The 13,417-nt window shown below is 48.7% G+C and overlaps 1 protein-coding gene across 1 annotated transcript in view; it reads right to left on the reverse strand.

Annotated features, from left to right (window-relative positions):
- LOC115302863 (protein farnesyltransferase subunit beta) overlaps nucleotides 1-13,417 on the reverse strand; it is a 64,831-nt gene that overhangs the window by 37,244 nt on the left and 14,170 nt on the right. Inside the window, exons 2-3 of the mRNA XM_029952848.1 lie at nucleotides 13,284-13,348; nucleotides 1,312-1,384 (exon numbers count right to left, since the gene is read on the reverse strand). Of these exons, the coding sequence (XP_029808708.1) occupies nucleotides 1,312-1,384; nucleotides 13,284-13,348 (138 nt within the window). The remainder of the gene's footprint in view (nucleotides 1-1,311; nucleotides 1,385-13,283; nucleotides 13,349-13,417) is intronic.

Here is a 13,417-nt window from a genome sequence, read left to right on the forward strand (position 1 = left end):
TGCTCCTTCCAGTGGCCCAAGCGACCCTCTTCATAAATGTGCTGACGGTCCTGGCAGTGGTGAGGCCGCAACCTGGGGAGTGGGATTGCAATCTCAGCTCCTCCTCTTACAGCTATTGAGCAAAAGACTTAATCTTCCTCCACCTGCTTCCTTATCTGTAAGAAATACCCACCTGTCACACCTAGTAATGGTGAGGATTAAATGAGATAAAGCATGGTAAGCTTGCAGTGCTCCGTTCAACTGTTAGCCGGTACAGTGTTGACTGTATCAGGGCTGACTACACCCTAACCACGGAGCACTTGCGGTAAAGATTGAAAATGTTGAGCCAAGGCCAGGTCTAGCCCGTGGACCTCTTCTGCTTGTTCTCTGCAGTGTTTTGTTTTTAGGTTAGAACTAGTTGCAACATTTAAGCATTGGGAGATTCACACAGAAATCTGGATTTCTGGATTCGTTTGGGAAAAAGAGAGAGAGAGAGAGAGAGAGAGAGAGAGAGAGAGAGAGAAAGATCTGGCAAGCCTGGGTCTGCGTTCCTGGATAGCAGCACCTGGCAGCAAGAGGAAAAGCCTTTGCTTTGCCTCAGTCTCCCTCCCTCCCACCCACTTCTCTTACTGATGCTACCTGCTTGGGTCTCTGGGCATTTCAGTTGGCCAATCCCTGCTGTAAATAATCAAATGTAGACCCCCAAATAAAAAGCAAATTAAAAGCAAGGCTGCTGTGTGTAAAATGAGGCAGGAAGACTGGAGCCCTTCTGTTCGTTCGCATTTGTCCTCTGCCTGCCACCTTCCCAACACCCTCCCCCTCCCCCACGACCACTGCCCTCCCCAGGGCTCTGAGAAATGGGACTGAAAATGCACTCTAAACGTGGGCATTTTTACAGTGCTAAACTGTGTTAGTCCTCCCTGGGACTTAGATGCTGATCCTTTGGCCAGCATAGGAATTAGATCAGCTTATCAGGCAAAGGATTAGGGATTGACAGGTAACTGCCTTTCAGTTAGCTGGCAAGGGCCACCCAGCAGAAAGCACGTGAACCCCTCACGGTGATCTAACGGTGCAAGCAAGTGCCACCCCATCTAAGGTGCTCTGTCCCTCGGAGGGGAGGACAAGACTGGAAGAGACCTGGTTTGCCCTTTCAGAAGTGGGAGGCGCAGGCCCATGGCCCTGGGCTCCCCAGGTACCTGCTTCCTGCCACAGCCACAGGGTCCAAAGAGTGACTCTGCAGGAGGCCAGGCCCATGAGTGGTTTATATTCCAACAGGAGAAAGGAGGACAGTCTGGCTGACCATCTGACAGAGCTCCTGGGCAGTATACTCACCTCATAGGCGTCGGTCAGCTGTCGAAGGCCTCTTTTCAGGTAATGGAAATGCTTCTCCCTCTGCAAAATAAGCCTGGAAAGACATCCATCCCGCTACAGAACACATGTGTGCACACTCGTACACTCCCAGCCTTGGGACATCCCTGCCCCCTCCCCCATCAACAAGTACATAACCAGCATCTCCTTGAGCGCCCAAGGACAGCTAAGCCAGAGAGAAGCGGCCAGCACCTGAATGCCCCTAACACATCTGAAAATGTGCTGGCAAATGTTCTGGAGAGTTCCTCTCCTTCACAGTAGGTGACTCTGGGCTAAGGGAAAAGCCACAGTGAACACACACGGCCAGGGGATGACAAACCATCCAGAAAGCTCCTCCAGGGTCTCACTGTGAGCACACATCATGTGGCTCCCCACCCTGTCAGTAATTCCAACCAGAGCCTCACCACTTCCTGACTTGGTTAGCCTCTGTCATTCCAGTCGCTTCTTCTGGGGTCAGTTCTCTGAGGTGGGCAGCTCGTACCCTGCCTGCCCCTCAGTTGTGCATCTGTTATTCCCTCCCTGAAATTCCACCTCCCGCATGCTGACCCAGTGCCCTGGCCAGGGGTTCATAATTGTATTCAGCAGCCAGCGGCTCTCCTCGGCACTGACGTCAGCAACACTGGCTGCAAGATGGAATGTGCCTCCCGTGGCCACCTGCACAGGCAGGGCAAGGGCCGGGGCTGCACTTCTTGCTTGGTCTCACAGAAGAGGCCTGTGTGATTACGGGAGGAAGGAAGAAAGAACAGAATGGCAAGACATTCCCTGTGCTTACTCATTGCACAAATTAAAAAAGAACCATTCTCTTTTCTAGGTGGCCCATTCAATAATTGTTCGGGGCACCCGGTGGTTCAGTCGGGGAGGCTTCTGACTCTTGATTTGGCTCAGGTTGTGATCTCATGGTTCTTGAGTTCAAGCCCCAGGTCAGGCTCTGCGCTGACAGTGCAGAATCAGCTTGGGATTCTCTCTCTCTCTCTCTCCCTCGCTTTCTGCCCCTTTCTCACTCACATACATGAATGCTCTCTCTTTCAAATACACTTTAATGTTTTTGTTGTTGTTGTTGTTGTTGTTTGAGAGAGAGAGACAGAGAGGCAGAGCATGAGCAGGGGAGAGGCAGAGAGAGAGGGAGACACAGAATCCGAAGCAGGCTCCAGGCTCTGAGCTGTCAGCACAGAGCCCAATGCAGGGCTCGAACTCTTGAACTGCGAGATCATCACCTGAGCTAAAGTTGGACACTCAACCAACTTAGCCCCCTTAGCCCTTAACCAACCAGATGCCCTCTCTCAAATAAACTTAAAAAAAAAAATAATAGAACAAAAATTGTTTCTTGAACTCCCACTGTACTATGCTCAGAGTAAAGTAGTCTTTATCGCAAAATCTCCCAGTGCAGTACTGGAAATGAGTTAAAGACACAAGTGGCTACAATATAAAAAACAAATGGGTAGGTGTCATAAAGGAAACAGACAAAGTACTACCAAGGCCCTAAAGAGAGAGGGTGGGGACATCTCATTAAGAAAGGAATGATCAGGAAGGGATGTGTGAAGAGGTGGAATATGAGGCGGGTGGGAGAGGGAGAAAATGCTTACAGGCAGGGAGGGTGAGGCGGAGCTGGTCACCGGAAGGAAAAGGAACAAACAGGTTCAGACCAGTGCTGTCCGAAAGAACCTTTTCAGTGATGACGGGAATGATATCTGTGCTGCCCAAAAGGCGGCCACCAGCCCCAAGTCGTTCCTGAGCATCTGAAGTGTGGCAGTGTGACTGAGGAGCTGAATTTCAAATTTTGTTGAATTTTAATTAATTTAGGAATAAAAGATGAATGGCCAAAAAGGCAATGTAAGCCCTTTTACAGGGGTCTGGGATGCCAGCTGAGGAATCTCTACTCAGTTTAGGAGGCAAAGGTGGATCCTGGAGCTTGTCTTCTTCTGTTCTCCCACTGAAGCTGTGCTTATTTTTTTATCGAAGTATAGTTGGCACACAATGTTAACATTAGTTTCAAGGGTATAACCTAGTGATTCAACAAGTTCATGCATCACACTCTGCTCACCACAAGTGAAGCCACCATCCGTCCCCTACAATGCTATTACAACACCCCTGACAGTATTTCCTATGCTGTGGCTTATTCATTCCGGGGCTAGGGGCCTGTATCTCCCATTTCCCTTCACCCACTTTGCCATTCCCTCCACCCCTCCCCTCTGCGACCATCACTTTGTTCTGTGTATTTATGGGTCCATTTCTGCTTTCGTTTGTTTTGTTTTCAATTCCACATATAAGTGAAACCGTACAATATTTGTCTCTCTCCGTCTGACTTGTTTCACTTAGCATAATACCTTCTAGGTCCATCCATGTTGTTGCAAATGGCAAGATCTCATTCTTTTCTATGGCTGAGTAATACTCCATCATGGATGTATTTCACATCTCTATCCATTCATCTACTGCTGGACACTCAGGGCTGCTTCCATATCTTGGCTACCATAAATAATGCTGCAATAAGCACAGTGGTGCATATAGCTTTTCAAATTAGTTGTGTGTGTGTGTGTGTGTGTGTGTGTGTTGTCTTTGAGTAAATACCCAGTGGTGGGATTACTGGATCATATGGTATTTCTTATTTTTAATTTTTTGAGGAATGCCCACACTCTCTTCCACAGTGGCTGCACCACTTTGCATCCCCACCAACAGTGCAGGAGGGTTCTTTTCCCCCTCTGTCCTCACCAATGCCTGTTATTTCTCATCTTTTTCATTTTAGCCATTCTGACATGTGTAAGGTGAAGTCTCGAAGGCTTTGAGCCAAGAAAAAAATTACCAAAACTAAGCTTTCGAAAAAATATCTGGCAGCAGGAGGTGTCCAACAAGTGTTTACAAAGTAGACTGCGTGAATGCACTAAGCGTGGAGAGAGATGATGTGGGAAGACTGGGTAAGGCTGTGCCGAGAGTCAACTGGGCAGAGGTACTTGGAGCACCCAGGGCTCAACAGTACGGTGACCCGCGGGAGGTGGGCTGTATGACACAGGAAGTGTATGTGGGTGAGGACACCAGTTGCACTGTTGGAAACACATGTGAGAGTCAGGAGAGGGCTCCAAGTGACACAGACAGACTGGGAGCCATTTACCTGCACGCAGGTGACAGGTGAGGCTGCAAAAGTAGAGGACAAGTCTGAACACTGAACTGGGGGACAAACCATCCTTAAGGGCTTAGAGGACAAGGAGCCGGGGAGGGAATTAAGGGAGCGTTAATAAGGGAGGAGGACAAAGGCAATGTCGTGTCACAGATGAAACAGGAGGAGAGAACTCCATGGAGGTATTTAACAGTCGCAAATGACGCGGCATGACTGAGGAAAAAGAACAAATGCTAACATGGCTGGTGACCTTCAGGAGAGTTCAGGGAGCAGTGAGGGCAGATGCCAGACCACAAAGAAGGAGAGAAGGGCAGACTCACTTTCTCTTTCGAGGAGCTCCAAGGCTCCGGACTCACGGAGTGCCCACTCTGTGCAGGCCGGGCATCCTGCACTGGTGTGGACGCTGACCCTGCTCCCAGGAGCTACGGGCCTGTGTCCAGAGGTGGGCACAGACAAGTCAACGGCAGCCACAGCCCCAGCTGACAAACAGGAAGTGTGGCAGGCTCTGGCAGCACAGCAGAAGGCATGGAGGATGAGAACAAACTTCCCCAAGGACACAGCACCACGTCAAGAAATGGAGGAGACCTGGGACATGAGTTAGCCGGCCAAAAAGGAGGGGACGGGGCGGGCATTTCAGGAAGGGAACAATGTGGAGTGTTTGTGTAGGGTCAGTTAAGCCAGAGCAGAAGTACAAGGTCGGGGGCCGGAGCCATCAGACTGGAGAGGTACAGAGGCCTCAGACCACGCAGGACTTCTAAATGCATGGGAAGTTTGATTTCAAACCCTAGAGCAAACGGGACTCACTGTGCTACTAGGATCAGATGGCCCTCAAAAAGTCTATGCGAAGTCAAAGCTGTCACAGAAAGACCACACAGTGTATCATTCTGTTTACATGAAATGTCCAGAAGAAGCAAATCCACAGAGACAGACTGCAGCTGAAGTGGTTGCCAAGGGCCAAGGAATGGGAGGGGGACACCTAAGGGGGACAGAATCTGTCTGCGAGGTGATGAAAAGATTCTAAATTAACTGTGGTGATGGCTGCACAACTGTCAAGACTAAAAATCACTGAAGTGTACACTTTAAATAGGTGAATTGTATATCTGAATTGTATCCTCAAAGCTGCTACCAAAAAAAAGGCAAGTAAAAAAAAGTCTTTTTTTGTTTATTTATTTTGAGAGAGAGAGAGAGAGAGAAAAGAGAAGAGAGAGCGCAAGTGAGGAAGGGGCAGAGAGGGAGAAAGAGAGAAGCCCAAGCAGGTTCCGCAGGGTCAGCATGGTCCCCGACATGGGCCTCAAACTCACAAACCTCGAGATCATGACCTGAGCCACCCAGGTGCCCCCCAGGTAAAAAGAATCCTAAGGCAGTGGCTGAAGTAGTTTAGGCATGGGAAAGACAACGTCAGATCTGCATTTCTAGATGGCAGGAGCTGCAGCAGGCTGAACGGACTGGGGTGGGGTAAGACTAGTGGCAGGAAACCAAACCCACAGTCTAAGTGTGTCTGTGGTGTGGGGGCGGACGGTGAAGAAAGAAGACAGAGCGGTAGCCTGAGGGGCCCTGGGCGGAAGGCAAGGGGTTCAGCCAGAGAAGAGGTACAACATCCTTGAGAGCAAAGATGAAAATGCAGGAGCCCAGAGAAAACCCACCAACGAAGGCCCCCAAAGAAGAGGGAGCAGGGCTGGGGTAGAGAGTTCACCAGGAGAGTCTGGCAACAAGGAAGGATTCTCCATTCTCAGAGACAGAAATAACGAAAGTGTGAAATGAGACAAACACAGGACTTGGGGAGGAAGGAGATCATGGGGGACAGCCTGGCGTTCTCAGGAGTTAGGAGGCAGGAGCGTGGCAGCGTTGTGGCTCGGCCACGGGGCCGGGGAACACAAGAGGTAAGAGGAGCAGGCGGTGGGAGTGAAGGCCCCCCAGAAGCCGGCAGCAGAACTGGTGAAGCCACATGGCAGGCACTGTCCTCGGCAGGCACTCTGCTCCTCGGAAATCTCACCGGGACCCTTCAGCGGAAGCAGGGAGAGGGATGCCATGGGGACTGGGAGGGAGGACCGAGAAAAAAATGGAAGGAGACCAGGGACCTGGTGAAAGAGCTCACAGTCGTGCGGTCCAGGCCGAGAGGCTGGGGGCGGCCAGGACAGAGGGTGGACGAGGAGGACCGGCAGGGTCCACAAAGCCATCGGTGAGGGTGGCCTGAGGAACCCCAAGCTAGGAGGGGGCATATACAGAGAGTAGAGGCAGACCCCCTGACTTCTAACTCGGAAAGACCCGACTCACAGTGGGGTTTTCTACAGGTCAGTCCTTTCCTATTGAAGAAACAGTCACAGGAATGTGAATATGCCAAATATCTTGAGATGCTAAGTAAGCCCCAGCAGGAGGGGAGAAGGGAAAACAGAAGAAAACACCAGACACCTCATTCGGGAGTGGGAGGCCAGGGAGCACTGAAGGTTTCCTGTAAAGAAGGTTCTGTGATCCTGAGCAGCCTGGGGGGAAAGGGGCCAGGTGACAAGCGGGTGCCCATACTGCAATCTCCAGTCAGGAGGCCTCCCGCTCCACTGTGTGACTCTGAGAAGAGCTCAAACCCAGCACAGCGCAGGTTCTGGACATCCGTTAGTCAAGGGAACAGAAGAAAGAATAAAGGCACCATAAGGACAGTTTCTGACGGTCCCAGTGAGACTCTTCTTCCTGGATATACGTCCTGCAATGCAAGAGAAAGATATGCCTGCAGGGGAGTTCAGGTTCACTCAGAGAAGGCAAGGAGCAGGGCGGCTAGGCTGGCTCAGGGGTCGGGGCTCTGTTGCGCTCACACCCTGCTGAGGAAGCCCGCAGGCCAACGCTGACCTTCGTGGTGGGACTCAGAATTCCGAGGAACCCAACGGCGCACCTAAGCAAATCCCTCCTCTTCCTGGGGAAACAGAAACAGGAAGCCTGGAGAAGACACCCTTTTCCTTGTCTTCTCAGCACTCCTCACTTGACAAGCAAGGGGCTTTTCAGTCACTAGGAAGGGAAAGATGTCAGGGGCAAATGCTTTCCTGCTGAGTCTGGCTGACTCTTCAGGATCCTGCCTCAGGACACCTGGAGCCTCACACGCCCAGAAGCACCTATCCGCATAGAGTCTCACGTTTTCTGCAGCACTGGGCTGGCCCCTGTGGGCAAGCCCCCCACACCGCCCTCACAGGTGACCCTCACTCATGGCCAGGCCCTAAAGCAGCCCTACTGGGAGGGGACTAATGAGTTGTTCTGGCTTGTTTCATCTGAAGACGAGTCACATGCAGGAAAAGAGGAATTCTAAGCAGAGCATTTCCACAAGAGAAACGATTCTCTTTCATTTTTGTCCACTTAATTATAAACACACACACAGAGGCATGCACCCATATACAAGCTGAAGATATGCATCGGTTATTCTAAAATCTTACAAAAGGTTTCTTTGTTGTGGTGCCTGGATGACTCAGTTAGTTAAGCGTCCGACTTCAGCTCAGGTCATGATCTCATGATTCATGGGTTTGGGTCCCACATCAGGCTCTGTGCCGACAGCTCAGAGCCTGGAACTTGCATTGGATTCTGTCTCTCCCTCTCTCTCTGCCCCTCCCCCACTTGTGTATGCATGCTCACTTGTGTGCTCTATCTCGCTCTCTCTCTAAAATAAACATTTAAGGAAAAAAAGGTTACTTTGTTTATATAGAGATTCAAGGGGCACAATGCTGATTGAATTTCAACTTCCCTGAAGCTAATGACTCTTTAAATTAAAGGGACATATATCCAGTTTCTTTTGGCCAGCCACAAATTATACAAGAGCCTTATGTTATGGACTGAACTGTGTCCCCCCAAATTCATATGTTGGGTCCCTAACCCCTCGTATGATTGTATTGGAGACAGAGTCTTTAAAGAGGTATTTAATGGGGGCACCTGGGTGGCTCTGTCACTTAAGTATCTGACTCTTGGTTTCAGTTCAGGTCATGAGCTCATGGCTTCATGGGTTCGAGCCCTGCATCAGGCTATGTGCTGGCAGTGCAGAGCCTGCTTGGGATTCTCTCCCTGTCCCCAACTCTCTCTCTGCCCCTCTCCCACTTGTGCTGTCTCTATCTCTCTCAAAATAAATAAATAAGCTTGAAAAAGAAAAAAAAAGGCATTTAATTTAAGGTTAAATGAAGTTGGTGACCTTATAAGAAGGAGGAAGAGACACAAAGGAGGAGCATACATAGGAAAGGCCATGTGAGGACAAAATGAGGTGGTGGCCATCTACAAGCCAAGGAGAGACACTTCAGGAGAAACCACCGCCGCTGGCACCTTGATCTTGGACTTCCAGCCTCCAAGACGGTGAGAAAACAATATCCTGTTTTAGCACCCAGTCTGTGGCACTTCATTATAACAGTGCTAACAAACTAATACCCTTGGCCTTCCTTTAGTCTCAATTCCCCTCTGTTCAAAAATCTTGCCTGTGTCAGGAGTTAAAACAGAAAAGCTGGGGCTCCTTCTCTTTCCTTCCTGAACAAGTCAGCCCTAAACCCGTGCAATTAGGTGAAGCGGAACAACACAGGCTCTGTGCCGGCGTGGGGTGGCGGGGTGGGGAATGCAAGTGGAGGAGAAGGCCATCTGTGTGGCTGTGCAGAGGGCGACGGGAGATTGGGACACACAGGAGAAATGATCAGGTAAGTAAATATGCTAAAGATATTGGGAGTCCAGTTCCACTGTCCAAAAAGAAACTTAGAAATATATGCATACTGGGCAGAATGTAAATCCTAAATACAACATAGTTTCCTACTATAGCCCGAATCCTGTTGGGTTTCATGAGCCTTCATGATGTGTCTCTACCTACTTCTCTCCGACCTCATCTCATGCCCTCACCACGCTCCAGTTCTCCTTTGTGCTCCGTTCTTTTCAGTCTCGGGACTCCAGCTCATGCTGTTCCCTCTGCCTGGAACGTTCTGGCCACCTCCTAAACTGACCAACTCCCAGTCTCCCTCTAGGTCTCGTCCTGAGAGCCACTTTCTCTGAGAGGCCTTCTGCTGTACAAGGAATGTTCCTGACCCTTCAAAATTCAGGTGGAGACCCCAATTGCCAGTGTGATGGTATTAGGAAGTGGGGCCTCTGGGAGGTGATTGGGTCATGAGGGTCGAGTCTCATGAAGGGATTAGTGACCCTATAAAAGAGGCTCCAGAGAGCTCCCTTACCCCTTCCCCATGTGAGGACACAGTAAGAACATGGTCATCTATAACCAGGGAGTGGGCCCTCATCAGATTCCAAATCTTGCTCTTGGACTTCCCAGCCTCTAGAAATAAATGTTTGTTGTCTAAACCACTCAGTCTATGGTAATTTGTTGTAGCAGCCAGAATAGACTCATTCCCTAGCTTCCCAACCTCCTGTTTTTCTCGCAGAGCCCCCATTCTCTTCCTTGGCATTCATCCCATTGGTAACTCTGTACTTGCATCTGTTCAATGGCTGCCTCCCCCATGAGGCTGAGAGCCCAGCAGAGGCAGGACCTGGGTCAGCCTTGACCATCCTGTTTCCCAAGAGGAAAATTACATGTGAGTATGTGTGAGAGAGAGGGAGAGAGAGAGCGTGTGTATGTTTAGTTTATGCACCTCAGATTTCTCACTAAAGCTAATGTAATAAGTGGAAAAGAGTAAATTCAGAACTGTGTGGAACAGTAAGAATAACCACGGGGAAGGAAAAATTAACTTTCATGGGAAAGCAGGCTACTGACAAACAAAAGTGTTACAGTCTTACAGATGGGGAAATCATTTCTAGAAAGGAGAATAACTGTAGAATGTATCAACATTCAGCTTCAACCTTGAACTTCAGCCAAATCTGGTATTTGGTGGTGGCCCTGGAAGGTTCAATAAGCAAATGCCTCCCTCGGCATCATTCCTAGCATCCCTGGACCTGTGTGTAGGCAGAGGTCCTGGGTGTGTATGCGATTCTATCACACGGATCAGCATCATAACCTCAAAGACAAGCCATGCCATTTAGATTTATTGCTAATATCTGAATATTCAGGTTAGCTAGAAAAGAAGCTTTGTTCCTGTGTTATGTCACACCTTTTACATCTGACTTCTAAAACGTTAAATACTGAAATTGTGATAATATTTTTAAAATTTGCTGAATTTTCAGGTTTATTCTTCCATCCTAGAAGTTTGTTCCAGGATGGTAGTGTCTGGCTTCACTTATATTGATATGTTGATTTACATCAGCCACTCACTCAGCCATTCAGCCAAAATATGTAACATCTCTAACATTAATTAGTGTGCTGTGACATAATGAGATGTTTACTGGCAGCCTTTAAAACATTCATTTTCAAAGGCAACAATGACAAAATGGGAAATGTCAGATTCCTGAAATAGACCCAGAGCCCTGATGTATTCTATTTCGAAGAGAATCCAAACCCAAGAGGAATATTTTTGTTTTCCACCCACACCTGACCTAAGACCTCTGAATTCAGGGGAATTAATGTTTTTTATTGTCCTCTACAACCACTTCAAAACACAGCTGCTTCCTACCAGACTAAGTAACCTCCCATTCCCCCTCCAAATAAAAGAAAAGTCCCAGACCTCTATTCTGATGGTGGGTGGAAAGGGATGTCAAATGATCAAAGGTCCCTTTGGAAACACAGGGGCCACGTATGTGTGCAGAGCCTTAGACAGTAGACAGAGACTCAGAGCCTAGCCAAGTGAGTCACCGGGGATGCAACTGCTAAGCACAAAACCCCGCCTAAAGCACTCACACCCCTCATTACCAGCAAGTCCTGCCGCCTCTGGGGAAGCCTCAGCTGGACCAGGCAGAGTTGGTGGCCACCAGCTCACCTCAGCTCTTTATTTATTTATCTATACAAATACTCTGCTTTATCTTTAGCACAAATGATCGTTTTCCAGTATTTTTCTTTTTCCATTTAGTTAAAAAAAATTTTAATGTTTGTTTATATTTGAGAGGGAGAGAGAGAAACAGAGCACAAGCAGGGAAGTGGGACAGAGAGAAAAGGAGACACAGAATCCGCAATAGGCTCCAGGCTCTAAGCTGTCAGCACAGAGCCTGATGCGGGGCTTGAACTCACGGACCACGAGATCCTGACCTGGGCTGAAGTCGGATGCTTAACCGACTGAGACACCAGGCGCCCCTTTGTTTTTCCACTTAATATATCTTAGAGATTATTCTAAGATAGAAACTATACTTAAATAAAAACTTGGAAGAAAACAGTTTTAAAAACCTACTTTAAAAAATTTGTATTATTTAAGTAGAGCTGACATACTATGTTAGTTTCAGCCCCTGAGCTGTCTAAAAAATGGCTTCATCTCCTAATCTCCAGCTGTGGCATTCATTTATTGAGGCCTGAGCTTTAGGTTAACACAGAGATTTAGTTTAGCAGTCTGGGAAAACGCTCTTCTTGTTAATTGATATTTCCTTCTTTCCTTCCCCAGGGAAAAAGAATGAAGATAACCTTCCTATCTGCCTTTCCCTTTTTCCCAATTTGACTTTTCCAGTGGTTTTCTGCCTTGGCTAATCAGAACTTTCAGAAGGAAATCTCTTTTTCAAGGAAACAGTGGCAAACTACAATGGTGGCGAATAAAAGACACAACGTTCATGCAGGCTAGAAGCATGTGTCACGCCCCAGTCAGTAGAAGCGCCGAGAGCCTGCCCTGCCTGGAGTCCATCTGTTGGGCCAACGGCGCAGGCTCTTGAGCAGGAGCACCCGCCCTCCTCTTCCTCAAGCCACTCAGCCAGCAGCCCAGCTCCCCTTGGCTCAGAGCTGGTCCAGGCAGCAGGCTGTGTCACTGAGGTAAAATGATGGCCACACACTGCTTCAGACTACTGATCTGTCCTGATGGCTGGAACTACGATGCAGAATGGTTCTAGAAGAACAACCCGGGACTGGAAGAGGCATGCTAAGAAAGGGAGGAGAGAACCTCATGAAGCTCTAATGGGATACAGTATAAGCTAGAAATAAGAGAAAATAAAGGCTCAACTTAAATAATAAGTTTCTGCTTATAATCCCCTTTTTGGAATTTCTGACATCAAATTGCCTAGAAAACTTGAAACTGCTAAGTGCCAAGGAAAACAAAAGGCGCTCGCTGTATTTTCTCCCCAGAAACTGCATCCTTGGGAGGAGCTTCGCTGCTAACGCCAGGAGCTGGGCTGGGAGGCGCCCCAGCTTGGCCCATCTTCCCACTCAGATCCCAGCACACATCAAGAGAAGCCATCCTTTGCTGCCCCCTCGGGCTCTACATCTGTTTCGAAAAACATTTAAAAAATTTTCTTTTTTTTAAATAGGGGCTCCTGGGTGGCTCAGTTGGTTAAGGTCCGGCTTCAGCTCAGGTCATGATCTCACACTTCGTGGGTTCGAGCCCAACATCGGGCTCTGTGCTGACAGCTCAGAGCCTGGAGCCTGCTTCTGATTCTGAGTCTCCCTCTCTCTCTGACCTTCCCCTGCTCGTGCTATCTCTGTGTCTCACAAAAATAAAAAACATTTAAAAAAATTTTAAAAAAACAACAATAACAAAGTGTAATCTCAGAAAGAAAACCACCAGCAGCAGGTCACAACTAAGCAGCAGAAACCTGAACTTGCTCTCCCCATCTTCAGACATCAGAGTTCAGGCCTTGAGGGGTATCCCCACATAATACAGGCTGGCTCAGCTGAGGGGAGCATCTCCTCTAAACAGATGTCTAAGGGGTGGCGGGAAGGGGTGGGGTCACAGGCTTACCCACGGGGCCACAAGGCCAAGAAACCCGTCTCACAGCAGACTCATCCCCTGAGGTTGAACATGCCCAAGGAGGAAAGAAGAAAGGCTCGCACAGGAGGTGGTGTTCTCCCAGGTCCCCTAAGGTCCTAAATGCTTACCTTGGTACGAGGTGGTTGAACTTGTAAGAACTGAAGACGTCTTGGATCTTTTCTTCTACTTTTGCCTGGTAAGGAGATGGGAGAGAGAGAAAACATACACCTATGAGCCTCTATCAACATTTTTCTCCTGTTGC

The sequence above is a fragment of the Suricata suricatta genome, chromosome 9, assembly GCF_006229205.1.
Source record: "Suricata suricatta isolate VVHF042 chromosome 9, meerkat_22Aug2017_6uvM2_HiC, whole genome shotgun sequence".
NCBI classification, from domain to species: Eukaryota; Metazoa; Chordata; class Mammalia; order Carnivora; family Herpestidae; genus Suricata; species Suricata suricatta.